The 27,925-nt window shown below is 47.0% G+C and overlaps 3 protein-coding genes, 1 long non-coding RNA gene and 1 pseudogene across 6 annotated transcripts in view; 2 read left to right on the top strand and 3 right to left on the bottom strand.

Annotated features, from left to right (window-relative positions):
* Positions 1-6,576: 6,576 nt before the first annotated feature.
* LOC123134781 (uncharacterized) lies at positions 6,577-8,740 on the top strand. Of its 2 annotated transcripts, XR_006465733.1 has the most exons (4): positions 6,577-6,914; positions 7,734-7,857; positions 7,975-8,126; positions 8,284-8,740. It is a non-coding gene; the product is annotated as an uncharacterized lncRNA (long non-coding RNA). The 2 variants fall into 2 exon arrangements; XR_006465732.1 differs by having other exon boundaries at positions 7,975-8,740.
* Positions 8,741-8,932: 192 nt separating this feature from the next.
* On the bottom strand, positions 8,933-11,705 carry LOC123138989 (L-type lectin-domain containing receptor kinase SIT2-like). Its single transcript, XM_044558825.1, has one exon. The coding sequence runs from the start codon at positions 11,071-11,073 to the stop codon at positions 9,040-9,042; it is 2,034 nt and encodes a 677-aa protein (XP_044414760.1). The 5' UTR covers positions 11,074-11,705; the 3' UTR covers positions 8,933-9,039.
* A 6,234-nt stretch (positions 11,706-17,939) lies between these two features.
* On the bottom strand, positions 17,940-20,468 carry LOC123139569 (L-type lectin-domain containing receptor kinase SIT2-like). The gene is made up of 2 exons (XM_044559343.1): positions 20,394-20,468; positions 17,940-19,970 (listed from the first exon to the last, which is right to left on the bottom strand). Exons 1-2 carry the CDS (start codon positions 20,466-20,468, stop codon positions 17,940-17,942), a joined length of 2,106 nt encoding a protein of 701 aa, XP_044415278.1.
* Positions 20,469-22,063: 1,595 nt separating this feature from the next.
* On the top strand, positions 22,064-24,327 carry LOC123139568 (L-type lectin-domain containing receptor kinase SIT2-like; annotated as a pseudogene).
* Positions 24,328-26,464: 2,137 nt separating this feature from the next.
* Positions 26,465-27,925, bottom strand: part of LOC123138992 (U4/U6.U5 small nuclear ribonucleoprotein 27 kDa protein) — a 9,448-nt gene continuing 7,987 nt past the window's right edge. Inside the window, exons 2-3 of one of the 2 annotated variants that reach the window (XR_006469421.1) lie at positions 27,087-27,242; positions 26,465-26,731 (exon numbers count right to left, since the gene is read on the bottom strand). The gene's annotated coding sequence lies outside the window, so the exon portion shown is untranslated. The remainder of the gene's footprint in view (positions 26,732-27,086; positions 27,243-27,925) is intronic. The other variant, XM_044558827.1, reaches the window with a different exon arrangement.

The raw sequence follows: 27,925 nt of genomic DNA, 5'->3' as shown, positions 1-27,925 counted from the left end.
TGAAAATATGCAGTTGCGACCCCTCCTTAAATACATGCAATTGCAACCCTGCCTTAAAAACATGCAGTTGCGGCCCCGCCTTAGGCTGGTCATAGTGGGAAGTAACTTAGACTAGTAACATGCATATGTTACTAGTCTATGTTATCACCTTCATAGTGGGGAGTAACATGCATGTAGTAACATACAAGCCATCATTTATTAAGATGTAGACTCATTTTGCCTTGGGATGTGTTATGTTACAGTAACATATTATGTTACTCCAACCATCTCTCTCCTCATTAAATACATGCCATGTAAGCAAACTTTTTTTGGGATGTGTTATGTTACTTGCTATGTTACTCCCACTATGACCAACCTTAACAACATGCAATTGCGACCCACCTTGAAAACATGCAGTTCTAGTCCCTCTTTGAAAACATGTAGTTCAGGCCCCGCCTTGTTTAAAACATGCAGTTGCGACCCCTCCTTAAATACATGCAATTGCAACCCTGCCTTAAAAATATGCAGTTGTGAGCCGCCTTAGTAACATACAGTTGCGGCCCCGCCTTAACAACATGCAATTGCGACCCACCTTGAAAACATGCAGTTCCAGTCCCTTTTTGAAAACATGTAGTTCAGGCCCCGCCTTGGAAAACATGCAGTTTTTCCCCTCTTGAAAATATGCAGTTGCGACCCTACCTTAAAAACATGCAGTTGCGCCCCCTCTTGAAAACATGCAATTGTGACCCCGAATTAAAAAATGCAGTTGCGACCCGCCTTGAATACCTTTCCAACAAAAGGGAAGATATTATTAAGCCCTACGTGTTATATTATCTGTCACAACCAATTATAATAGAAGTACACAAACTTTTTGAACAAAAAAATCTAAACAAACTAACTAAGCTGAATAAACTTGTAAAGAACTTGCTTGACCTGTATTGCATAAATAACACCATTAATAGTGCAGAAATCTGATCACAAGCCATCAGTCTCTACACCATGTGCTTGATAAGCTGTCATCCCGGAAAGTGTCAACATTGCATAGCATAGGTAGTGAAGAATGCAAGCCCCGGCAGATAAAGAATAACATGTTTGAAAGATCTGAAACCAAATAAACATGAGGAATATAACTATGGTTATTGAATATTCCATTGGAGTAACAGAAAAAGTGGAGGCATCAAAACCTAAACATTCGCTTGTTGCTCTAGACAATGAAAAGAAAAGATAGAACACCATGGATATAAATGAGCTTGCAAATTTTACATTAAATGTACCTCAATTTAACCACGGTAAGGAATTGTAGAGCCTGTTATGGCGAGGGAAAATACACAATGTTTGTAGTGAATAAACCAATATATAGAGTGAAGGAGGCGAACTTATTCCACGACTTCCCTAGCAATAGCATCCCAACTTTTTTTCATGCACTAAAGTGAAAGATAATAAAACATGATTAAAAAAAACTCATTTCCATCATCTGTGTTTCACATCCGAGTCCTACTCCTATCATGAGCTGGAGAGACAAGTTCATGCCTACCCTAAGAATATGAGATAATTACCTACAAGATGCAGGTGGAGTTTCCAATTTCATCTTTGTGATTAGCAACCCACGGAAGATGTGGAACTACATGATATTTTGTACTCCCTCCGTCCCAAAATTCTTGCCTTAGCGTTTCAGTATTAGATACATCCGTATCTAACAAATCTAAGACAAAAAAATTGGGACAGAGGGAGTACTTAACAAACCAAAGTAGAAGCCAAAAAACAGAGGCATGTGGTGTTTATATCTTAAAGCAGTTTTGGATGAATTCTCTTGCGATGAAGTTTACATAGCAAACAAGGTCATAACAAACTGACAAATTGGCATTTGCCATGGCCAACTTTTCTCAGCACATGAAGAAGAATAGTTGTGGCATCAAGTGAAATGAAAGGAGAAAAATGGAATTGTGTTGCTAAAACAATCCAACGAGCAGGCAGAGACAACCAGACATTACATCAGAGACAATCACATATCGCAGACGAATAGCATACTTGGTTCAGGAGATGACAATAACATTACTAGTAGATAACACAGAGTTACTAGATTATCAGTTGCACGCAGGCCACTGGTTCATCCGCGGCTAACTTGATAACAATAACATGACAGGGGTAGGTGGATCAATAACACAGACGATTACCACATGAACAACTAGTAGAAATATAGGTAGATACATGGTTGGTAGATAGCATGAACTGAACCTCCTTCATCTCTATGCTGGTAGAATCACAAGAGCAATGAAATCAGCTTCTCACACCAAAAGAGACTCATCAGCATCAGCATTCGCCACCTTGCTCTTGCCCACCAACCAAGGGCGGCGAGCGTCGCGGGCCTCTATGAAGCGCTCAAATGACGCCTTGCACTTGGCGGCGCACACATCCAGGCTATCGTCCGATTCGTAGTCGAACGAGTCCTCCGCCATGCACGCCTTGTAGAGCTCGTCCTCCGACTCATCCTCGCCGTTCCATTGCACCTTCACGCCAACAGCCGCCGGCGCCTCCTCGCGGTCCTCCTCCGCCTTCCTCTTGGAGCCGCACCCTGCCTTGGCCTTGAGCGCCGCCTCCTCCACCTTGGCCTGCTCCTTCTCGCCGACGGCCATGGGGATGGCAAACTGCACCTTCTCGCCGGCCATCGCTGGATCTCTCTCGCCGATCTCTCCTGGTGGGTTAGGGTTTGGTGGATTGGGGATTTCGCTGTCTCTCTCTCGCGGGATCTGAAACGAAGGTGGGAAAGAGGTGGCGGCGGCTGGCGTGGTATATGTGCAGGCGAACCGTAACCAAGCCCAGGAGCCGCCTCGGGTCGGACTCGGGTCCCGTCTCCGGACCGGCCTCTTCCGTTCTAGTCTAGGCTGGGCTGGGGCCCATCTCTTCTTTCTTTCCTTCCACTAGCTTGTTGGTAGTATTCTTTTTTTAGACTGACAGGAGGGCGAAAAACACCCCTCCCAGCTCCACCATTTTCATTGAAAACGTGAAACCAGGTACAGAATAGAAATAGCCTTCTATCAAGGTTCAAAAAGGTTAAAACAGAAAAACTGCATCCCCTTAACTGTTACCAACAGAAAAGGGAGCAGGCCGCTCACTAAACTTGAAAGAGTCAGAACTTATTACAAGACACAGAGTTCTAAAACTGAAAAACTAAAGTGCTGGCACCAAAATAGACAGAGATCCCACAGAGAGTTCCATCTCTTCATTCGCCCACCAGTACAGCTCCAGCTTTCTTCTGACTCGCTTGTGCACACCCCCATTTGATCCTCTTGAAGGTTTGGACTGGAGTCAGCGGCAGTTCCAGTGGAGTGGCTGGGCTCAGCAGCGATGCATGCTTACAGTTCCTCCCAGGGCTGTTTGGAGGTGTGTAGCGGACAGGAGGCGGTAGACCTGCACCCAGTCTCTCAGTTCCCAATGACATCTTGGAGAGTGAATCTAGGTTTAAGATACCCACAGTATCATTGCCATCGATCACCCCATGGTCAGCAGGAAGGAAGAGGTGAGGATCATTGCTACCTTCTGAGAAACTAGCTTCAATTCTTCTAGGCCTGTTCCTTTGAACAAGATCATCCACTTCTTGAGAGTCAAGTGAATCTGCCACCAAACCTGTTTAAGGTCAGTCCACATTACACTATTAAAAACCATGGAATTTCTGAACTTCCAGATGCACCACATAACACAGGCACAGACAGAGTTCAAGACCATCTTATTCTTATGGGCTGGCCAAAATCTAGCAATAGATATGTAGTCATTACCTAAATCATAGGAAAGGATTTTGGACACATCAGCCCAAATCTGTTTAACAACTACACATCCAAAGAACAGGTGATCTATGGATTCGTGCTCTGTACAAAACATGCATTCAAGATGTTTAGTGATCCCTCTTTTTAACAAATTATCCTTAGTCATCAACTTGTTATGAGACAGGAGCCACAAAAACACTTGTACTCTAGGAGGAACCACTATCGACCACACAGCAGGTATATATATAGGTTGCACCCCTCTAAAATTGATACTATTGTAAAGAGAACTAGTAGAGTAGATCCCTTTATTCTCATATTGCCAAATTAGGGAATCTTCATCTCCAGTCAGCTCATAGCTCTTGATGATCTGCTCTAGGCAGTACCAGTTCTCCATCATGGTATTTGAGAAAACTCTTCTAAAAGTCAGTTTGATATTCACCCCATCCCAAATGTCTGCAACAGTAGCCCCCTGCTAGTGACAAATAGTGTACAGGGGCCAGAACTGCACTGACAGTGGGGAGGTGCCAAACCATATGTCTTCCCAAAATCTAACTTTCTTACCATTACCTATTTTCCATCTATACCCAAACTTCAGGGCTTTTGCAGCCCACATCACTCCCTGCCAGAATTTGGAGGTGTTTTGTGGATTGGCTGCAAAAATGTTGGGGCTTTTCTTAATGTACTTAGAGTCTACTATTTGTCTCCAGATCTTGCCTTCATCTTGGATATATCTTTTAACCCAGATGCCTAATAGGCATAGGTTAACATCCTTGATGTTAGGGATACCCATCCCCCCATACTCCTTCCTCATGCAAACTAAATGCCAGTTTGCTAGATGAAGCTTCCTATATCCCTCAAAGTCACTCCAAAGACTGGGCGAGTTGGCTGTTGATTAGGTCAAGAGCCCACTCGGGGAATTTGAAGAAGGAGAGTAGGTATACTGGGATGCTAGCAAGACAGGCTTTAATCAAAACTACCCTAGCAACATAAGAGAGAAGTTTCCCTCTCCACCCAGCCATCCTTTTGAGGATCTTGTCAATGAGGGGCTGGATGTCTTCTCTCCTTAGCTTGTCATAATGAAGGGGGACGCCTAGATATTTAATAGGGAATGTACCTATAGTACATTTTAGGATATTCTTGTAAGAGTCGACTTCACTGTCAGTGAGCCCAAGGGGGATAATCTCACTCTTTGAATAGTTGATCCTCATACCAGAAACATTCTCAAAGGTTTCTGCTAAAATACGTTGCAAAACAAAATTGTGCGTTTCAAAAAAAAATCATGAATTCTGAAAAACAATATTGGACTTTTTTTCAAATGTTTGTGATTTTTAAATATGTTTAAATCCCAAAAAATAGATTTTTAGAATGTTTTTGTGATTTAAAAATATTTAGGATTAGTTGTTTTCTGAACTTTAAAAAAATCCATGTGTTTCCAATAAATGTTCATAAAATTTTCAAGGCTCATGAATTTGAAATATGTTCATGTATACAAAAAATAGGATATAAAAAAATGTTTATGAATTCAAAATAATGTTCCCAAATTTGGAAAATATTCGGAAATTAATAAGACATGATTTTAAAACAATATTTTGAAAAATATTTTAAATCCAAAAAATATCGCAAATTAAAAAATGTTCATGAATGATTTTCAAAAATTAATATGATTTTTAAAATAAAAAGGAAGGAAAGTAAAAAAATGGGATAAAACTTGTAAAATCATCAAAGAAAAATCAAAAAAAGAACTTTTCACCCGTCGGGTTCTAGAATCAAACTTTCCCAAAACTGATGGGAGAAAGAATAGTGGGCCGGTCTGCAAATGCCTAGGAGGGTATGTGTGTGGTCGCTATCCAGCGACCCATGCATAGAATATGAAATCCCACCGACTCCCTACCAGGATTGTCCAATAAAAAAGAAAGAAAAAAACACTATAACTTGTAAACTTAGGTTGTCAAGTGTAAAAAAACACTTGTCTTCACCACTGAGTGCAACAGTCGACTTCGTTCTAGTGCCACCTTCTCCTCCACACGCTAGGCCTTAGGAGTGATACAGTGCTACACACCATGGAAGCATGCAGGACGTTCCAGGCTATTGTTGATGCAGAGCTCACTCGAGATATGAGCATGAGCTCAGAAACTGATACAAGACAACCAATTCATGTGATCATGGAGCACACTAAGATTAGAAAAGTTCATAAATGCTATATGGGGCGATCTGGATGGTGCAAGGACATCTACGAGGGAGCTCTTCAGAGTTCTTTACCGATGCATTACTTCGTAACCAATTTTTGGACGAGCTAAAAGGACATTAAGCAGGTAGAGATGGGACACGAGGGTAGTTTCAAAGCAGGTGTGGTGTCATGAAGACCAATGTGCATGGTGTTATATCTGAGATGGGAGCTTCCATGTAACTTGGATCCAGTGACACTCTTAGCGCTGGTGCGTTGCAAGGCATTGGCATTAGCAGGTGATCTCTATATTAAAATTGTGCTTTCGCGAGAAGCACAAATTGTGCCTCTCTAAAAGGGAACAACACAATTGTGCTTTTCTAAAAATAAAAAAATATAGTTATGCTTCTCAAAAAGGGGAAAAGCACAGCCTGCATCGCCAAAAGAACGAGAAAAAAATATTCTTACAAAACGTGCATTACTGATAAAAAAACCCAAAAAATATTCTTACAAAACTATGATGATCACTTAACATTGACGAAGGACATAGATGTCTTGAAGATCCGAGGTTCCCCATCTCTCAGCGGGGGTTTTTTTTTAGACCAATTGCGGTTTTTTTTTTTGGAGAAATGCTAGCGATGCGGTTGAGCGAGGACGGCGAGCGAACGAAATCAATGGCTGTTGGGCCACGGCCCGCTCAACACGACTGCGAGCGCTGTAGCTCCCATCGGCGGTCGGCGCTCCCGTCCCGTCGTCCTCCCCGCCGCCGTCCTTCCTCCGTCTCTCCAAGCTCGTTTTTGCTTCTTTGTCTGCACTCCCCAACCTCTGGTGCGCCGGAGTGAACTGGGACCAGCTGGAGATAGGGTCGAGGGGGGGGCGATGGTGGCCGGCGAGCACCGGCGCCGGCAACCGGAGTGATGGAGGTGGAGGAGGAGGAACAGGCGCTGTGGTGGACAGCGCGGGCGCGACGGAGCGGGCTGGGGCAGGCGCCGCCGGTCGCTCGGGCTCGGGTAAGAACGACCTCGACTGTAGCACAGTCTGTACTACACCGAGATATATTCAGTCCCACATCGCCGATTTCAGCGATTTCCACTGCTATATAAAAATTTGCCTCCGTATTGGCATCACCAAGTAACATAAGAAGATTCCTGGAATGCTATTGATCCGCAGTGGGGGATCGTTTTCTTCATAAGTACATCGGTGCTCCTGATTTTTGGAACTTGGGAGTATATGTCCCTCTGTAGCATTTGGTGTGATGCAATGAATCACACTGTGTAGCTTCTCACAGAGGATTTGAAACCACATATCAGTATTCTCATGGCGCTGTCCGTGAGTTGCTTGTCGACCTTTGTTTTGTCATCGACCCAGTGCCTTCTCCAGATATCACAACTGTTTATGATCCATGTAATTGTTCTGACCATGTATGTTGCCATCTAAGGACCTGTTTGATGAATTTTCAATTGGAGTCTTCTGTTATTGACTCTCATGCTCTTCATGGAGTTACAAGTAGAATAGTGCAATACTGGTGGATTGGATCCCAGAAAACTCTGTTTCACATACCGAGTTTCCTCTGGCCATTTCGTTACTGATTGTGTAAAGAACAGTCTTACTAATGTCGCTACGGTATATCATAACTGTCGCAGCCCGCGTCGCAGTTTCACACCACAATCCCAACCAGTGCGTAAATGGGTTGCTTTAATCTGTAGATGACATGTGGCAGCACGACATACTCATTAGCTATTTCGTTGATCGGCATGCCCTTTTCTATCTACATGTTTGCTTTTACAAAAATATATAACCTTTAAATTGATGAAACCCTATGTTTTCAGCTCACATACTTGCACGTGATTGCTGTAACGTTGTGAATAAACCAAAGGCATATGTCGTCTTCAGAACTTTGTTATTGGTGAACATATTCTTACACCATCTTCAGGCATCGAGTCTCCAATTAAGGTAATGCTTGTTGTTGTAATTTGGATGTATTGATTACTTTGTGGGCCATAGATCAGAACAAACCTTTCTTGGGACTCAGAGGTTAAATGCCGGAGGATTCATTTTCCTTTTTGACAGGATTGTGCTATAAGTGTGAAGTGATAATTTTACTGTTTTGAGCACTGAAGCTGGTTGGATCGAAAAATTGAGCCTTCAATCTGGTATTAGTCGTGCCAGGGGAAGTCGTCAGATTAGCTTGTGATGCTACAAATGATTCTCTAACTATTAAGGTTTGATGCTGCTGTTGCACTTTAGTTCAATGACAGTTTATTTCTCACAAGACTACAATATGTTCCAGCGCCTGTTAATTAAGTGCATCTACTTTATGGAATGCTAATGTACATTTCATTTCGTCTTCCATGCTCTTATCACTGGTTAAATGTCCAGAGAAGGAAGGAGATACAGGTGCCATTGGATTTGGATCTAATGGTCTAGAAGCACGGACTGCGCTGCAGACAAACTCTTATAAAATGCACACGCAATTGAAAGGGCCGTTGGCCGTCTCACTGAAGCACACTTCCAAGCCCTGGCCGTGGCCACACATATTCTGAAAGCCCTTCCCAAATTTTGACAACTCAATTTCGATCTGTCTACATATCACCAGGTAATAGAGGATGTCCCAAACAAATGCAAGAACATGTCCATCAGAAACAAATGAGTAAATATTCAGATTCACAAAGAATAAACAATCACAAAACTTTTATTGAAGAAACCACGAAACTATGAAATTTATATTACAGAGTTGATAGCTCTGAAGCTGAGCTGAGCCTCCTACTATAAACTCTTTATTCAGATGGTACTAATCATTCTACCAGACCTATCAATCTTGTTCATGAGGCAACAAATCTAGCTACTGAAAGGTAAGAACATATGTACAAGCTTTCATATCCATGTCTCATTACACGTCCAATATATTCTACTCCCTCCGTTCCTAAATGTAAGTCTTTATAGAGATTCCACTATAAACCGCATACGGATGTATATACATGCATTTTAAGTCTAGATTCATTCATTTTGCTCCGTATGTAGTCCACCTAATGGAATCTCTACAAAGACTTATATTTAGGAACGGAGGGAGTATTCTTTAGGGTACATCATAGATAAATAAGCACTCCCACTTCCCAGCACCATCAAACATAGTGCTTATCTTCCTCCTGAAATGCTCGATATTGTGCCAACGCTCGTTGATGAACGATATGACATGATGTATGAATCGAACCCTTCATTTTGCATCAAGGCTAGTGCTTGGAAGCTCTGGTGTGCTGGTAGCTCTGGTGGTTCAATATGCCCATCTAGGTATTGGATCACTTGCCGCATGCTAGGCCTTGCACATGCAAATGGGTGTGAGCACAGTAGTCCTAGCTTCAGTGCCAGATGTGCCTCACTGACATTGTACTGCCCTTTAAGCCTTATATCTATTGCATCATCTAGTGACCCTTGTTGTACATGCTCAAGCGCCCAATCAACCAACATGACCTGCTCATCTTGTGTGCTCTGCATGATAGGTCTTTGTCCACAAGTGAGCTCCAGAATAAATACACCAAAGGCAAATACGTCGGTAAGGGGAGTACCCTTGCCCGTGCGTGCTAGCTCCGGAGCAATGTATCCAATGGTGCCAACAACACGAGTAGTTTCTTGCTCAACGCCATGATCATACAACCTTGCGAGACCGAAATCACCCAACCGTGCATTCAACTCATCATCGAGTAGCACATTGCTTGCCTTGATGTCTCGGTGAACGACCACTTTCTCCCACTCCTCGTGGAGATAAATCAGTGCAGATGCAATGCCCCTGATGATCCAAATCCTTTGGTCCCAACTTAATGTGGAGTTGTCCACTTCACCATACAAGTACTTATCGAGGCTTCCTTTGGGCATGTACTCATACACTAACAGGAGCTCACCACGACGCCTACAATAGCCAAGTAAGTGTACGAGATTTGGATTCTGAAGGCGGCCAATGCTGACAATTTCTGCAATGAATTCCTTCATGCCTTGCCTGGAGTGGTGCGACACCCTCTTCACAGCTATCATTAGTTTGGACCTTGACAGCTCTCCTCTGTATACTCTTCCAAATCCTCCGGTCCCTAGGAGGTTTTTGTTGTCAAATCCTTCTGTTGCACGGAACAAATCCTTGTACGAGAAGCGGTGCGGGCCGTATTCGACCTCCCAGTCGTCACGTACTTCTGCATACCTCAAATGCCTTCGCACAAGTAGGGAAACAACGGCAGCCACAGACAGGATGAGTGCCGCCGTTGCTAGTGGCAGAATGATCTCCAATACCTGGAGACGACGTCGACCACCCTTGGTACGAGGACCAGGGGGTAGTTTTGGCAGCATGCTGAGATTGATAGCTGGAGCTGGACTGTTCATGCCAAAACTCCAACCAAGCACATAATGCTTCGTTATCTTGCCTTCTGCAGATGAGAAGCCGATGTATGCCACATCTGTGAGCACGCTTGAGAGGTTGTAGTTGGCTGATACTATCGGTCTTGTAGGCTTGTCCATGCCGAGAGGAGCCATGGTGGCATCGATCTGCATCTTCTCTCCATGGTAGTCCACCCACACCTGCATCACCTCTTGGCTATCGAGACTCAAACTCTGGAAGGTCCCATTCTTGTCATGGTAGAAACCGGCATCATGGGATTGTATGGAGCGGAGACTGTTGACGTCAATACCAACATGGTTGTCATTCATGTCTTGGAGCTCCCAGTTCTGGAAGGTGTCTAGCTCGACCGCGAAGATGTGGTTTGTTTGATTGCCATCATTCTGATTGCTGAGAAGACCCAAGTACTGCATCCGCATCGCCGCAGACAAATTCTTGCTCGGCGCAATGAACATGGCGATGCCATTGCTGCTCAAGTCCTTGTAGATGGAGACCATGGCGAAGACAAATGAGGCGGAGAAGGACTGCACAGCCCCATCGGACAAATTGCGGAAGCGCAGTGGATCAGGATAGAAAGCGCGGCCCATGCTCCGGGATGTGCCATTGGTAAGCATAAGCAACCCATTGGGTGTGATCGAGGCCGCACCGTCGAGGGTGAGGTTAGTGTTGGAAAAGCCAGAGTAACTGAACTGGTGCTCATCGCCGGCAAGGAAGGGTGGTGCCATGCTAAGGCCAAGGGAGAGTAGTAGTAGCTTGAGTAGCAGAAAGGAGGCTAGCTTCATGCTGGGCATGAAGAATGGCTTGCATAGGCAGATGCGTGTATGGATGTTAATTATGCTTGGGTAACGCCGGCCTTTTGCTCTACTCGGCCTTTTATCAGTCAGATGACTCTCAGCTCTGGAACACAGTTTTGATCCATATTTATCTGTCCAAGCTAATGCGTCGCAGTTTTGCTTGCATCACAGACAAAAACATTGATTTATCTTAGCTTGAACATCGATGCGCAAGCGACCTTTTTGTAATCTTTTGTCATGTAAATTTGGTCAACCGTACCGAAAGTATACCGTTGAATTTAAAGATGGACAAGAACTGAAAAGGAAACGTATATATAATTCCATGTGTGGATGCAGTGCATGATCTAAGACGGTGTGTATTAATACTCTCTGGCTGTGACTTTTGGCGACTAACTTGTGATGATGGGAAACGGCCAGCTCACACTTCAGAGTGCCAGGTCCAGACTATCTCCACCATCCTTCCTAATCCTCTGTTGTTCATCTTGAAATTTGTTATGCCGTCACAGCAACGGCGGAGGATCTCAATCAACCTTTTCTAAGTATCTGTGTAATACATTTTGGATCATTCATGTTAGATGTGTATAGTTCATTGTGTACATCCCCATTGTACAAGGGGCGTTTCTGCACTTTCACACACATGTGTACGTAATGGCCTTTGGCCCACTAGTTGCTCACTTAACCAACATGGTATCAGTTGCCAGGTTCCTCTTCCTCTCCGTGCCTAGCTTCCTCGTCGCCGGCCATCTCCTCCTCCGTCGCCGGCCACCTTCTCCGCGCCCGGCAGTCCCTGCCCGCGACCGCGCTCGCGTGCTCAGCGGCGTCCCGGCCGCGCCCTTCCTGCCCGGTCGCGCCCAGGCCGCGCCCTGGTCGCGCCGCCCTGCCCGGCTGCGCCCCGGCCGCGCCCCGGCTGCCTCCTCCCTGTCAGGCCGTCCCCGGCCGCGCCGCAACTTCTTCCGCGCGCCCCAAGCCGCGCCTCTGGCTTCCCGGTCGCCCGTCCTCTGCTCCAGATCGGGCAGCCTGACTCGATCGGCCAGCTCGGGCAGCTGAGCCCCCTGCCTCGAGTCGCCCAGCCCTCTGCCTCGACCGGGCCTCGGGCCTCTGCTCGATCCCGCTCGAAGCCGTCTGAGCCCCCTGTCTCGATCGACTTCGTTGCTCGATCTAGATCGGGCTGCTGAGTCTGTTGACCAAAAAAAAAGAGACACACAAAGTTCCCTCATGTCTTCTTCGGGCTATGTTGTTGTTCCTAGGTGCTCAGTGATCTTCGATGGCACCAACTATGCTGAATTTGTGGGATTCATGCGCATCCATATGCGTGGTCTTCTTCTCTGGGGTGTTCTTTCTGGCGAGGCTCCCTGCTTTCCATGCCCTGTTGCGCCTGTGGCCCCAATCCCACCGGTGCCGCCGGTACTTGCTCCTGAGGCTTCCTAGGCCGACCGGGATGCCGCCAAGACCCTTGATGATGCTGCAGTTGATGCCTATGATCAGCAGATATCTGCTTACTCCGATGCTCTTTCGGCGTACCGGGATGATCTCTTTGCTTACACTCAGTGGTGCAATGATGATGCTCGTGCTGCTGCTGTTCTTACTGCCAGTGTCCTCCCTCAGTTTGCTTCGGAGTTCATGGGACTTGGCACAGTTGCAACGATGTGGTCTTATATTTGTCAGCGCTATCAGCCCTCTGGTGATGCTCTCTATCTCTCTGTAGTGCGTCAGGAGCACGCCCTCCAGCAAGGTGATTCCTCTGTTGATGAGTTCTATTCACAGTGCTCTGCCATCTGGCGTCAGCTTGACTCTCTTCGGACAGTTGTTTGTGGCACCTATCGTTGCTGTCAGACTACTCGGTCTGATCTGGAGTTTCAGCGGGTCCATGAGTTCTTATCTCGTCTCCGCTCTGAGTTTGAGCCCAGACGTGCTCACTTGCTTGCTCGAGGTCGTGTTCCAATCTCGGAGGTGCTTGCTGAGCTTCGTGCTGAGGAGACCCGCCTCGGCTCAGCTGGTTTGCTGGTGGTCCCGTCTGTGTTGGCTGCTCGAGCTCCTATGTCGTTTGCTCGGATCACCGCTCCACCGCTCCTCCCCACACCTTCAGGGGGGGTGAGTCGCCCCACTTATACTGAGAGGGGCCGGTCGCGCCGTGACACCTACTGTGGCTACTGCTCTCGGCCCGGTCACCCAGAGTCTGATTGTCGTGAGAAGAAGCGCGACCAGCGGCGCTCCTCTTCCAGTGGGACTCCTGGATCTTCCTCGACTCCGTCACTCACTGACCAGGACATTGTGAGGCTCAAACGCCTCCTGGCTTCCTCAGGCTCTTCCTCGACTGGTTCAGCTGCTGCTGTGACTGCAGCCACTTCTCCACCACCGCAGGCATCTACACGGTCAGGTACATCTTCGTGGGTTTTGGATTCTGGAGCCTCCTTCCACATGTCTTCTGATTCTTCTGTGTTGTCTTCTCTCCGACCTCTTGATTCGCCTGTTAATGTTCTTACCGCTGATGGCACCCCTTTTTCTGTTGCTAGTCGTGGCCTTCTTTCCACTCCCTCCTTTTCTGTTCCTAGTGTCTCGCATGTTCCTCGTCTTACCATGAATCTGTTTTCCGCTGCCCAACTTACTGATTCTGGTTGTCGTGTCATCCTTGATACCGACTCTTGCTCCATTCAGGATCGACGCACCAAGGCTTTGGTTGGTGCTGGCCCCGGCGCCGTGAGTCGGAGGGCCTTTGGGAGGTTGACTGGCTTCGTGTTCCTTCCGCTCTCACCACTCTTGCCAGCTCCCATGCCCTTATTGCCTCTTCGTCTGTGTCCTTCCAGCAGTGGCATCATCGCCTTGGTCATATCTGTGGCTCTCGCTTGTCTTCCTTAGTTCGTCAGGGCCTCTTGGGGTCTGTATCTGGAGATGTTTCTTTACATTGTACTGGTTGCAGACTTGGCAAACAGACTCAGTTGCCTTATCCTATCAGTGAGTCGGTATCTCAGCGTCCTTTTGACTTAGTTCATTCTGATGTTTGGGGTCCTGCCCCCTTTGATTCGAAAGGTGGTCATCGCTATTATATCCTTTTTATTGATGATTTCTCTCGCTACACCTGGCTCTACTTCATGAAATCTCGTAGCGAGGTTCTCTCTATATACAAACGTTTTGCTGCCATGATTCGCACCCAGTTTTCCACGCCCATTCGTACTTTTCGTGCGGACTCCGCTGGTGAGTTTATCTCTCAGCTGTTGCATGGTTTTCTTGCGGAACAGGGTACTCTTGCCCAGTTCTCATGTCCCGGTGCTCATGCTCAGAACGGCGTTGCCGAACGTAAGCATCATCATCTACTTGAAACGGCTCATGCGTTGATGATTGCCGCTTCCCTTCCGCCTCACTTTTGGGCTGAGGTTGTTTCTGCATCCACTTATCTCATCAGCATTCAGCCCTCGACTGCTTTGTAGGGTGGTATTCCTATGGAGTGTCTCACTGGGCGTTCCCCTGACTATTATTCCGCTCTTCGGATGTTTGGATGTGTGTGTTATGTCCTTCTTGCCCCTCGAGAACGCACCAAACTGACTGCTCAGTCGGTTGAGTGTGTCTTTCTTGGCTACAGTGATGAGCACAAGGGCTATCGATGTTGGGATCCTGTGGGTTGTCGCTTGCGCATCTCGCGTGATGTGACATTTGACGAGTCTCGTTCTTACTACCCACGTTCTCCTTCCTCGAGTTTCTCTGTGGATGACATTTCTTTTCTGCTCCTTCCTGACACACCCGGCTATGTGCCTCATGTGTCACCTCTTCCTCCGGCACCTCTCATTCCTTCTCATTCCCCACCGACACCGTCTACTTCATCCTCCTCCTCCACCTCTCCACCAGCATCTCCAGTTCGTCGCTCTCTCTCATCGTTCCCTCTCCACTATACTCGCCGATCTCGTACTGAGGATGTCTCCTCTAACGAGTCTTCCACCTCTGGTGCACCTCCTCTCACGCCTCCCCCGGTTCACAACCTTCGTGCTCGGCCTCGCCCCCCGCCTGATTGCTACTCCCCTACTCGGTATGGTCTCTCTGCTATTGCTGAGCCCACTTCCTACCGAACTGCCATGACTCAGCCTGAATGGCAACTTGCGATGGCCGAAGAGCTTACTGCTCTTGTGCGCTCTGGCACATGGGATCTGGTTCCCCTTCCTTCCGATGTCCGTCCCATCACCTGCAAGTGGGTCTACAAGGTTAAGACTCGCTCCGATGGTTCTCTTGAGCGCTACAAAGCTCGTCTAGTGGCCCGTGGATTTCAGCAGGAGCAGGGGCGTGATTATGATGAGACATTCGCTCCTGTGGCTCACATGACCACTGTCCGCACTCTTCTTGCTGTGGCTTCTGTCCGTCAGTGGTCTATCTCTCAACTTGATGTTCAGAACGCTTTTCTCAATAGCGAGTTGCGTGAGGAGGTTTATATGCAGCCACCACAGGGATACTATGCTCCTGATGGTATGGTCTGTAGACTTCGCCGCTCCCTATATGGTCTCAAACAGGCCCCTCGTGCCTGGTTTGAGCGCTTCGCATCTGTGGTGACTGCCGCTGGTTTCTTGCCCAGTGACCATGATCCCGCACTGTTTGTTCACACGTCTCCTCGTGGTCGGACTCTTCTCCTTCTCTATGTTGATGACATGATCATCACTGGTGATGACACTGATTACATTGCCTTTGTTAAGGCTCGCCTTCGCGACCAGTTTCTTATGACTGATCTTGGTCCACTTCGCTACTTTCTTGGGATTGAGATCTCCTCGACCTCTGATGGCTTCTACATCTCCCAAGAAAAATATATTCAGGATCTCCTTGCTCGCGCTGCTCTCGGTGATGAGCATACGGTTGTGACTCCCATGGAGCTCAACGTTCAGCTTCGTGCCACCGATGGTGACCCTCTTCCTAATCCCACTCGCTATCGTCATCTTGTTGGCAGTCTTGTCTATCTTGCTGTTACGCGTCCTGACATCTCCTATCCTGTTCACATCCTGAGTCAGTTTGTTTCAGCCCCCACCTCTGTCCACTACAGTCATCTCCTCCGTGTTCTACGATATCTTCGTGACATGATCTCTCAGCACCTTTTCTTTCCCCGCTCCAGCTTTCTTGAGCTCCAAGCCTACTCTGATGCTACCTGGGCTAGTGACCCCTCGGATCGACGCTCGTTGTCTGCTTATTGTGTCTTTCTTGGTGGCTCTCTTATTGCCTGGAAGACAAAGAAGCAGACAGCAGTTTCTCGCTCGAGTACAGAGGCTGAGTTGCGAGCCATGGCTATGTTGATGGCTGAGGTGATCTGGTTACGGTGGTTACTTGAGGACTTTGGTGTGTCTGCTACTACCTCAACTCCTCTACTGTCCGACAGTACCGGTGCTATCAGTATTGCGCGTGACCCGGTGAAGCATGAGCTCACCAAGCACATCGGTGTGGATGCCCACTTTGTACGTGCTGCTGTGCAGGATCAGACTCTCGCTCTTCACTATGTGCCCTCTGAGTTACAGTTGGCTGACTTCTTCACGAAGGCACAGACTCGCGCGCAACATGGGGTTTTCCTCTCCAAACTCAGTGTTGTTGATCCACCATGAGTTTGAGGGGGGGTGTTAGATGTGTATAGTTCATTGTGTACATCCCCATTGTATAAGGGGCTTTTTTGCACTTTCACACACATGTATATGTAATGGCCTTTGGCCCTCAGGAAACACTAGTTGCTCACTTATCCAACAATTCAGACTTAAAGTAAATAGGTACACCTAAAGATGGACTGCTAGATGCAATTTTTTCAACATTCCACACCTATTGTTGACTTACCTATAGGCACTTGTTTTTAAAATATATCTTGGAAATTTGTTGTTGAAAAATCCCGCAGAACAGTATTGCGTCAAACAAATTTTCCACAAACATCCAAATTTACTACACATAATACTCGAAAAAGGTCGATTGAGATCCTCTGCCGTTGCTGTAACGGCATAACAAATTTCAGCATCAGAATATTATTGATGGAACTCTGAAGCGTGAGCTGCCAATTTCATGTCATCCCAAGGTAATCGTCAAAAGTCACATTTAGAGCACACTGTTCATCCACGCGTGGAATTATGCGTCAAGTTGATATTCCAGTTATTGTCCATCTTTGAAATTCAACGGTATACTTTCAGTTGTTTTTCAGCTCTTGTCCATCTTTAAGATTCATCTTTAAAACTATTAACACATTTGACGTACTAATAAATGAGATCCTCGCATTTGTGAGGGCACCTTGCTAATTACTAGAATAGTGTTGAGTGTCTATCTTCCTTTGTACAACAACAAATGACTAAATTTAGGTAACACTGATCAATGTACATGTACAGTTTTTTTTTCTTTTTTCGATAAAAACTTTTTTGTAATTGGGATCACATACAACCATGATTACCCATGTATTTTCCATAAGGATGGATTCCTCTCAAACTCCTCGAAAAGAGATAGTTTTTCTCAATAACCCATCCAATAGATTGAAATTTATTTCTAGCTATACGAGTTATGAGCATAATGAAGAGATGTGAGCATCTAATTGATCATCATACTCATATGTCAAGCTAGAATATCATCCGTGCTCTTTTTTACTTTTTCGATTCCTAAAAAATATAACCTAGAAAAAAGCGACAAGATTCAAATGAATAGTGTTCAGTACTTCTGTTTAATGACATGCACATGATATAAATTTGTCTTTTTCTGTAAAGGTTACAGGATGTTATATTTTGTTATGAGTTTTAGCAGAAGCAAATCATATAGCATAACTTACATCCATGAATTATTTTACAATTTCTGAGAACTTGAAAGTCCAAAAATAGGGAAAAGGAAACATGGGGTGCACAGGCAACTAGTTGCCAGAATTACTAACACCGTGGACATCATCGTCCTCCCGAGAGGTCGGACACTGTGCCGAAGCTTGACATCAGCTGGGGATAAGACATGACAGAAGTGTTGAACCCGCTGTCCTGCATCAACCCCTGCATTTCCACGCTCAGCTGCGTCGGCTTCAGCTCAGGCAGCGGGGTCTCACCGTCGAGGTATTGCATGACTTCTCGCATGCTAGGCCTCGAACCAGGAAACGGGTGCAGGCACAAAAGTCCTATCTTCAGCACGAGGCATGCTTTGTCAACGCCGTAATCGCCTTGGAGCCTTGTGTCCACCGTTCTGGTAAGCAGTCGGTTGTGCCAGTGCTCTAGGACCCAGTCCACCAGGAAAACCTGATTTCCCTCTGCATCTTGCTTCATGGGCTTTTGCCCACATGTAACTTCGAGAAGAAACATGCCGAAGGCGTACACATCGGTAAGAGGAGATGCCTTGCCTGTGCGTACTAGCTCGGGGGCAAGGTATCCCATTGTGCCCACCATGTGTGTGCTCTGTGGATCGGTGCCATGATCATATAACCGTGCGAGGCCGAAGTCGCCGAGCCGCCCGTTCATTTCGTCGTCGAGGAGGACGTTGCTTGCCTTGATGTCCCGGTGGATCACGACTTTCTCCCACTTCTCGTGGAGGTAGAGCAAGCCGGTAGCGATACCCTTGATGACTTGAAACCTCTGAGCCCAATTTAAGGTGGGCTTGTCGTCCTCTTGACAATGTATATACTTGTCAAGGCTGCCATTTGACATGTAATCGTACACCAACATCAGTTCACCTTTCCGCCTGCAATAACCAAGTAGCTGCACTAGGTTGCGATGTCGCAACCGGCCAATGCTAACAACCTCGGTGATGAACTCCTTCATCCCTTGTCTCGACTCATGGGACATCCTCTTCACGGCAATCTCCTTCTTGGACAGTTTAAGCACCCCTCTGTATACCTCCCCAAACCCTCCTGCTCCAACTAGGTTCTTGCTCTTAAATCCCTGAGTAGCCTTGAACAAATCCTTGTACGAGAACCGGTGTGGACCGAACTCGCTCTCCCAATCCTCACGCACCTCCGTGTACCTCCTCTTTCTTCGCACCATCAGAGTGACAATGGTGCCGATAGAGATTATCAGTGCCGCAGTGGCTATTGGGAGGATGATCGCCAAGAGCATGGACTGGGCCTTTTGTCGTAGACGAGGAACCTTTGGAAGCTTGGAGATGTCAATGGACGGGGCTGCTTGCCCGTTCATGCCAAAGCTCCATCCAAGAACATAATGACGGGTGTTCATAATTTCAGCCGTGGATGAGAAACCTATGTATGCCGTCTCCGTGAGCACGGTTGAGAGGTCATAGGTTGCGGACAACAGTGGCTTGGAGGGTTTTCCCACATGAAGTGGAGCCAAGGTCACATTGATCCTTGTTTCCTCCTCCTCGTAGTCCACCCACAACTGCAGTTCTATCTGGGTGTTGAGCGTCAAGTTCTTGAAGGCGCCACTAGAGTCATCATAGAAGCCAGCCGCGTGAGATGGCAAGGAGAAAACACTGTTGATGTCGATGCCGATGTGGTTGTCGTTGATGTCTTGCATGTCAGGGTTCTGGAAGGTGTCAACCTCGATAACAAAGAGGTTGGCATTGTTTTGCTGCTTCAGGATACCAAAGTACTGCGTCGGCAACGCGTCCGAGAGATTCCTGCTTGGGGCGATGAAGAAGGCCAAGCCATTGGCACTCACGCCAGGGAATGCGCCGATGATGCAGAAAACGATGGCGGACGAGAATGATTGCACTTTACCACCAGTGGATGAATTGCGGAAGCGCAATGGAGTGGGGTAAAGAGCATGGCTCTTGACATTGTTTGTGCCGTTGGACATGTCGAGGAGGCCGCCTTGTGTGACCACGGCGCCGCCGTCGAGGGCTAGGCTGGATTGTGTGAAGCCGGAGAAGATGAATTGGTCATCGCCCGCGGCAAAGGCTGCGACGGTGAGACCAAATAAGAGGAGGAGGAGGAGGGACGGAAGGAACGGTGCACGGTTCCTATTTGTCATCGACGGAAGCTGTTTGTGGCTCCGAAGTTCCAACTACTCAATGAGGTATGCTCGATCGAATGAGATTTTCAGTGCCCATTGCAACTCTGCAAGTTTGTTTAAGGTTATACACAGCAGCGTGCTTTATAATTACATCAAGCTCCCTTCGAAGTCCATGCTGCTAACTTTCAACATCCTACGCCCATTCTATGCACTATTTTTCAACATACATGAGGTAATCATTATCTATCGATGCTTTTGTAGAAGAACATCATGGAATTTTATTTTTAAAAAGAGCAGAGATTTGGTCCATATTTACCAATGTAAGGTAAGAGCGCGTGTGGTAGTTTGCTTGCGTCACAGACAAAAATATTGATTTGGATTAACTTGGAAATTAGCGTGTGGAGTTAAACAGAAAGACAACCGCAAGACAAGGCCCTGTGCCGCTCTCACGAGAGCGACTCGGCAGGAAGTAACGATGGCGGTAGGATCCTCGGTGGGAAGCGGCGATGCCGATGGGATGCCCATCGACAGCGGCTGCGACTATCCTAGTTCTGCAAGATGGAGAGTGATCGTTGGGCAAGCGGGTGACAATTTCTCTTAGTTTTTCTGGACATATTGGGAATTCGGGATACCTTTTGAGTGATCCAACAACACACATTCCTGCTTCTCGGGTTGTTCCCATGTTTTTGCTTACTAGCTGCCTTTAAAAATTAGTGTGCTAATGCAGTAACAGCGGGGCATCTCTGACAAACTTTTATAGTCATTTGTCATGTAAACTGGGACAAGTGAACCGAGAGTATACTTGAATTTTAAAGATAGACAAGAACTGAAAGGGGAATTTGATGCATAATAATTGCATAATGCACTCTAAGTGTGACTGCTGACGATTACCATGTGATGACAGGAAATTGGCAGCTCACACTTCATAGTTCCAAGTCCAGAGGATCGCCACCAATCTTCCTACCTTCTTGTGTTGAATTGTTATGCCGTTACAGCAACGGCAGTCGGCAGGGGTTTGTCGATTTTTTTTTCTTTTGTTGAAAAGCAATGGCAGACGACCTTATCCAACACCTGTTTCCACCACAATTCCGTGGCAGTAACCACTGAGGATCTTAATAAACTTTGTAGTCTTCAGTCAACTAATTCTGAATTGTCAGACTAGAGGTAAACAGTGGCATCTTGACATTGACAATAACTTAAAATTATTTTTTTTATGAATTTCAAACTTGAATCTGCCGTATAATCTCGATATTATTCTAGGTAGTGCTGCCCTCTGGCTTGGACTTGTAGAAGAGGCTTGGACTTGTGGAAGATTACATAGGGATGTAGGAAACGTGGCAATTCACAATTTCACACTTCAGGTTGCCAAAGTCATCCTAGCCACAGTTTTCTTCTTTAGTTAGTGTGTATAGAAATGCTATCAGCGAGAAGATGAGATGCAAGTTTCGGCATTGGACCTTATTTGCTTACTTTTCATGATGTCGTGTTCACAATTTTTCGTAATGGAAATACAACAAATGGACCTTGATAAACCGTCAGTTTGACAGTTTCTAACAAGATGGTGTATGTGGAAAATGTGACTTCAGGTAATACAGTAATACTGTTCCGTGGGGTTTCCTAGACCAAATTTGAGTTGGTGTAGAACGTTGAAAACCATGCGTCCAACGGTCTATCATTGGGTGTACCTGCTTACTTTTAAGTCGGGTGATCCACACTTACTGCACAGAATAGTAAAAAAGGTTGACTGAGATCATGCGCCGTTGCTGTAACGGCACAATAAATTTCAACACAAGCATCAGACGACTAGGAAAGGTTGGTGGGGATCGTGTCAATTCTGAAGAGTTGGCACTCTGAAGACTCAAGTGTGAGCTGCCAGTTTCCCATCATCCCAACTTAGTGGCTAAAAGTCAGTCAGAGAGTATTACCACAAACTGTCACGGATAAAGTTAGTACAAAGTTGTGTCATCTATTTTGGAACGGAGGAAGTACACTACATCCAAGCATGGAATTTTGCATCAAGTTTCTCTAACGCAAGACGAGTTAAAGGTGTGGTGCTGCCCAAGTAAAATTACATCCATACATGCACGCACAACCATTTTTCTTTCGTGCCTACACCCATTCCCGGCATGAAGCCTGTGGCTGTCTCCTTTCTGCTGCTCAAACTACTGCTCTCTCTTGGCCTTGCCGTGGCACCGCCCGTCGCCGGCGATGAGCACCACTTCAGCTTCTCCGGCTTCTCCAAAGCTAATCTCACCCTCGACGGTATGGCCTCGGTCACGCCCGACGGGTTACTTGTGCTCACCAATGGCACCGCCCTGAGTACGGGCCACGCCTTCTATCCGACTCCGCTGCGCTTCCACAATTCGTCCGATGGGACTGTACAGTCCTTCTCTGTGTCCTTCGTCTTCGCCATTGCCTCCATCTACAACGACTACTTGAGCAGCAACGGCATGGCCATGTTCATTGCACCGAGCAAGAATCTATCAGCGGCGATGCCGATACAGTTCTTGGGTCTTGTCAACCACCAGAACAATGGCAACGAAACAAACCACATCTTCGCAGTCGAGCTCGACACCTGGAGTTCCAGGACATCAACGACAACCATATCGGAATCGACATCAACAGCCTCCGCTCCGTACAGTCCCACGATGCTGGCTTCTACCACGACGAGAATGGCACCTTCCAGAGCTTGGGTCTCGATGACCAAAAGCCGATGCAGCTGTGGGTGGACTACCACAGAGAGAAGATACAGATCAACGCCACCATGGCTCCTCTCGGCATGGCCAAACCTACAAAGCCAACAGTATCAGCCAACTACAACCTCTCAAGTGTGCTCACAGATGTGGCGTACATCGGCTTCTCAGCTGCACTAGGCAAGATAAACACGAAGCACTATGTGCTCGGTTGGAGTTTTGGCTTGAACAGTCCTGCTCCAGCCATCAATCTCACCATGCTGCCAAAACTACCTCCTGGTCCTCATACCAAGGATTGACGTGGTCTACCAGTATTGCAGATCATTCTACCACTCGCAACGGCAGCACTCGCGGAGGCATTTCAGGTATGCAGAGTTACGTGATGACTGGGAGGTCGAATTTGGCCCGCACCGATTCTCGTATAAGGACTTGTTCCGCGCAACAGAAGGATTTGATAACAAAAATCTCCTAGGGACGGGAGGATTTGGAAGAGTATACAGAGGAGAGCTGCCAAGGTCCAAACTAAGGATAGCTGTGAAGAGGGTGTCACATGACTCCAGGCAAGGAATGAAGGAATTCATCGCAGAAATTGTTAGCATTGGCCGCCTTCAGAATCCAAACCTCGCACACTTACTTGGCTATTGCAGGCGTCATGGTGAGCTCCTGTTAGTGTATGAGTACATGCCCAAAGGAAGCCTCGATAAGTACTTGTATGGTGAAGTGGACAACAACACATTAAGTTGGGATCAAAGGTTTTGGATCATCAGGGGCATCGCATCTGCACTGATTTATCTCCACGAGGAGTGGGAGAAAGTAGTTGTCCACCGAGACATCAAGGCAAGCAATGTGCTCCTTGATGATGAGTTGAATGCTCGGTTGGGTGATTTTGGTCTAGCAAGATTGTATGACCATGGTGTTGAGCAAGAAACTACTCGTGTTGTTGGCACCATTGGTAAATTGATTCTATAAGAATCTAGTAGATCACGCACCTATTGTATTTAGTGTGATCTTGTGGGAGAGTAAGGAATCGCACCCTTAGCGTGAGGGGAATAGCCGGTTTCCTTTCCTTAACTAGACTACCTTACGGTAGCTCGACTGGGCACGTCAACGTATGTATTCTGTCTTCCCAATCAAACATTAGTCATTGCAGCTATTTCATCTGGTCTACTAGAGTAGAGAGATCTCTCACTTCACTGCACATCGCACTAACTAATAGCTAGCCGCCTCACGGCGCACGGGGAAGGGTACTCCTCTTACCGATGTATTTGCCTTTGGTATATTTGTCCTAGAGGTCACTTGTGGCCAAAGACCTATCATGCAAAGCACACAAGATAAGCAGGTCATGTTGGTTGATTGGGTGCTTGAGCATGCGCAACAAGGATCACTCGCTGATGCAATAGATGTGAGGCTTAAAGGGGACTACAATGTCGAAGAGGCATATCTGGCACTGAAGCTAGATGGGCATATTGAACCACCTGAGCTACCAGCACACCAGAGCTTCCAAGCACTGGCCTTGATGCAAAATGAAGGGTTTGATTCATACATCATGTCATATCCTTCTTCAACGAGTGCAGGCACAGTATCAAGCAGTTCAGGAGGAAGATGAGCACTATGTTTGATGGTGCTCAGAGTACTTACTTATATATGATTTACGCTAGTGAGGCATTGATATGAAAGCTTGTATGTATGTTATTACCATCGATAGCTAGATTTGTTGCCTCATAAACAAGATTGATAGGTCTGGTACAATGATAAGTACTCCCTCCGTTCCTAAATATTTGCCTTTTTAGAGATTTCAAATGGACTATCACATACGGATTTTAGAGTGTGCATTCACTCATTTTGCTCCGTATGTAGTCACTTGTTGGAATCTCTAGAAAGACAAATATTTAGGAACAGAGGGAGTAGTACCATGAGTGTACAATAGGAGGCTCACCTCAGGTGCCAAGCCATCAACTCTGTAATTACCCATTTGTTTCCCATGCACATCTTCCATTTGTTTGGGAACATCATCTATTACCTGGTGGTATGTAGACAGATTGAGATCGAGGTGTCAGAATTTGGGAAGGGCCTTTCCATTACCGGCGCTGCAGGACAGGTGTGGCTACGGCCGGAGCTTGTAAGTGTGCTTCAGCGAGATGACAACCTTGCATGAGGCGAGCTCTTCCTCCTACCCCATCTAGGACATTCAATAGCCACAGTAGTAAGATTGTTCTTTACACAATCAGTAAGCAAATGGCCAGAGAAAAACTTGGTGTCTGAACTAGAGTTTTCTGGGATGCACCTCAATGCATTGCAACATTTTATGTAACTCTCTGTACCGACTTATATCTCAGTATAGTACAGTACAGACGGCAAAGCCCCCAACTGCTTGAAAGCTCAAATGAGCTCGCCATGAACAGTAAATTCGTTTTTAAAAAACGAATTTTTTTGGCAAACTTTAACAGATGTTTTTGAGAGCTTGCAAAGTTTCATTTTGAAATGACATTCAGAAAAGCCGCAGCAATAAAAATAAAATCAGCACAGCATCGATTTATTATTTTTTTTGCCACGATTTCCATAAATCTGATTTCATGATGAAATTTTGTAAGCACTGAGAACATTTGTCAATGTTCCGCACAAAAAAAAATATTTTGTTTTAATTTTTTTTTATCATTTTACTGTCCATCCGAGCTCATTTGAGCTCGAGCTAAGAATAGTCATGTCCCCAACTCTGCGACTACTTTCTTCGTTCCATAATGTAAGACGTTTTGTGGCATTACGGTACTTAGGCCCTGTTCGGAATCCTCACTGGCTCCGCGAAATACCGGGAGCTGAGGACCAGGAAACAGTCGCTCCACGTTTTCCAACTGGAACTCCACCTGCTCCGGGAGCGGACCTGTGGAGTGGAGGTCTTCCGAACAGAGCATTAGTTTCCTTCTTTTGCAGGTAAATTCATGAGCTGACTACCACACCTGTCCATAGTAACCTATTGAAAATCTCTAGAGTAGGGCTATGTTGTCTCCTGAGTACCCATTAACGTGCACCAGTTTACAGATTACCTGGAGCAAGCCACCCATCCGTGGCCGCCGCTCCTGCCATGCTTTACACAACCGTAATGGCCACCGTTACCGCCGGCCATGCCACTCATTTTCCTCGCCGTGGTCTTCAAACCAAAGCACAAGAAAAGCTGCCTTGCTGCGTTTAGCAGCCTTAAACCCAAGCGATTGACTTTGCGAAAAGCAAACCTTCACTAGCAAGCACAACATGGAGACGGCGACCCCTTCCCAGCCCTATATAAACTGGTCTTCCTCCGCCGTGCCGTTGCACCAAAGAGAGTCGGACCAGAGGCGAAATCACAGTTGAGACCACAGGCAAAATCACAGGAGAGTGCGCGACCAGAGGCGAAAGCAGAAGAAACCGAAGGCGAAATCCATGGAGGCCACCACCTCGCCGACCCATCTCCTGCAGCATTGCTCCGGCAGCGATGAACTGGGACGGTCTATGAGGGTGTACTCCGCTGCGACCGGGAAGGTGCCGTTTGGGTGGGAGGACGAGCCGGGGAAGCCCAAGAGCCCGCCGAGGGAGGGCGCCCTCCCGCCGCTGTGCCCATCGCCTGCGATGCAGAGCGCACGACTCACTGATGATAAAGACAGGCGGCGACGACGACGGAGTCTCAAGCGCCGGGCGGATCAAGGTGGGTTTGAAGGGTGCCTCCCTGTGAAGTTCCAGCTGGGGAGAGCCATGAGGAGGTGGGACATCGTTTGCTACTTCAGAGGAGAATGACTCTCCAGGGGCAAACATTTATTTACCTAGTGGAAATCTAACTGTTCCTGTAAATTAACCAGCTGTAAGGAATAATGACTTTTTTTTTGTCATGTTGCATCGATGATTCGCCGACATAGATCAATCCAATTTAGCGCACAGAAACAGGTAAAATGACACGGTTGTCCTATGAAAACAATGATATCGCAGATACATAGAACAGCATTGTGATCTTCATAACTGTCATAATGCTGCAGCCACATATGCAATCATCACAAGAAGTTCCGTTCCATGTGGTGCATGCCTGAAAAACATACTAACATAGAAAGACATATGTTTTGATACATGATCCTGCAAAAAGACATATGTTTCCATTAGCTAACCATAAAATGAACAGTACTCGTTAACAATGTGCGTGTAGTTGTAGTACATATCCATGAGTTCAACAATTTTCTGAGAGTGGGCTAATTTGTAGGAGTGCAACTAATAAATAGTCCACATATTACTAGGGAGATCCTAACAATCTGAAACAAGCTTATCCCCATGGCAAAAGCATCAGGGCAAAATCCACTCACAGCATCAACCAGTTCCTTTTTTTTTTTTGAATTTCCCATGCACCAATCAGTTCTTGATAAAATAAATGTATAATCAACAAAGCAACTTAAAAAATCTACTTACAGACATTAAATTCATTTGAGATCCTTACGATGAAGATGTGGATGTGGATGGGGAAGTGGCGCCAGCCCTTAAGGCGCCATGAGGCTAATCGCTTGGAACTGCCGGGGCTTGGATAGGGATCTCGGCAGTGAAAAATTGGGAATATCTTGACAATCTGATGTGCTCCTGTTATGACCGGACAGGTCTATACCAGTAAGAGGCCCACCGGGCATTAGTATTAGGGCTTGTCCCGCAAGTTATCTTAGGCAAGTTATCTTAGGCTAAAGTTATAAATACTAGCTGTAAGACACCGTTGGAGATCAAGCAATAAAGATATTATAATCTTCTGTTGCCCGGCTCCCCAAGGAGCCGGAACCCTAGCCGCCTCTCCCAACCCTAGCCGCGACGGCGCCCGACCGCCGGCGCGCCCGCTCCAGCCTCCGTCCCCCTCTTCCCTGTCGCGGCTAGGGACCCTAGTCCTACCAATTTGGTATCCAAAGACACCAGGCCGATCATGTCGCTTCCTCCATCACCGCCACCGCTGCCATCTACCTCCGCCCCACCACTGCTGCCGCCGGCCACCTCCGCGCCGATGACGGCGATCACGTCCGGGACCGTCACCACCACCGCGCCGGCGCCGGTCACCACCACGGCGGATCCGCCCCCGCTCCTCACGCCCGAGGAGATGTCGGGCACCCTGCGGGAGCTCGTCCACGCCGTCCGAGGCATCAGCCTCTACCTCGCCGGGCACCAGTCCCCGCCACCGAACGCCGCCACCACCGCCTATGGGCCGCCGCCGCTACAGTGGCCCGCCCCGGCCTTCCAGGCGCCCTACGGAGGGGCGCCCCCGCCGCCGCTCCTGCTGCCGCACTACCCGGCCGCGGGAAC

Source organism: Triticum aestivum, chromosome 6B, assembly GCF_018294505.1.
Source record: "Triticum aestivum cultivar Chinese Spring chromosome 6B, IWGSC CS RefSeq v2.1, whole genome shotgun sequence".
Taxonomy (NCBI): domain Eukaryota; kingdom Viridiplantae; phylum Streptophyta; class Magnoliopsida; order Poales; family Poaceae; genus Triticum; species Triticum aestivum.
This window is presented reverse-complemented; position numbering and strand designations above follow the sequence as displayed.

Excerpts from the sequence above, each read along its gene's own strand:
- LOC123138989 (XM_044558825.1), bottom strand. The coding sequence starts at position 11,073 with ATGCCCAGCATGAAGCTAGCCTCCTTTCTGCTACTCAAGCTACTACTA.
- LOC123139569 (XM_044559343.1), bottom strand. The coding sequence starts at position 20,468 with ATGGGCATCCCATCGGCATCGCCGCTTCCCACCGAGGATCCTACCGCC. Across the intron at positions 19,971-20,393 it reads CTTCCTGCCGAGTCGCTCTC|CTTCCGTCGATGACAAATAG; the intron begins GTGAGAGCGGCA and ends AGCCACAAACAG.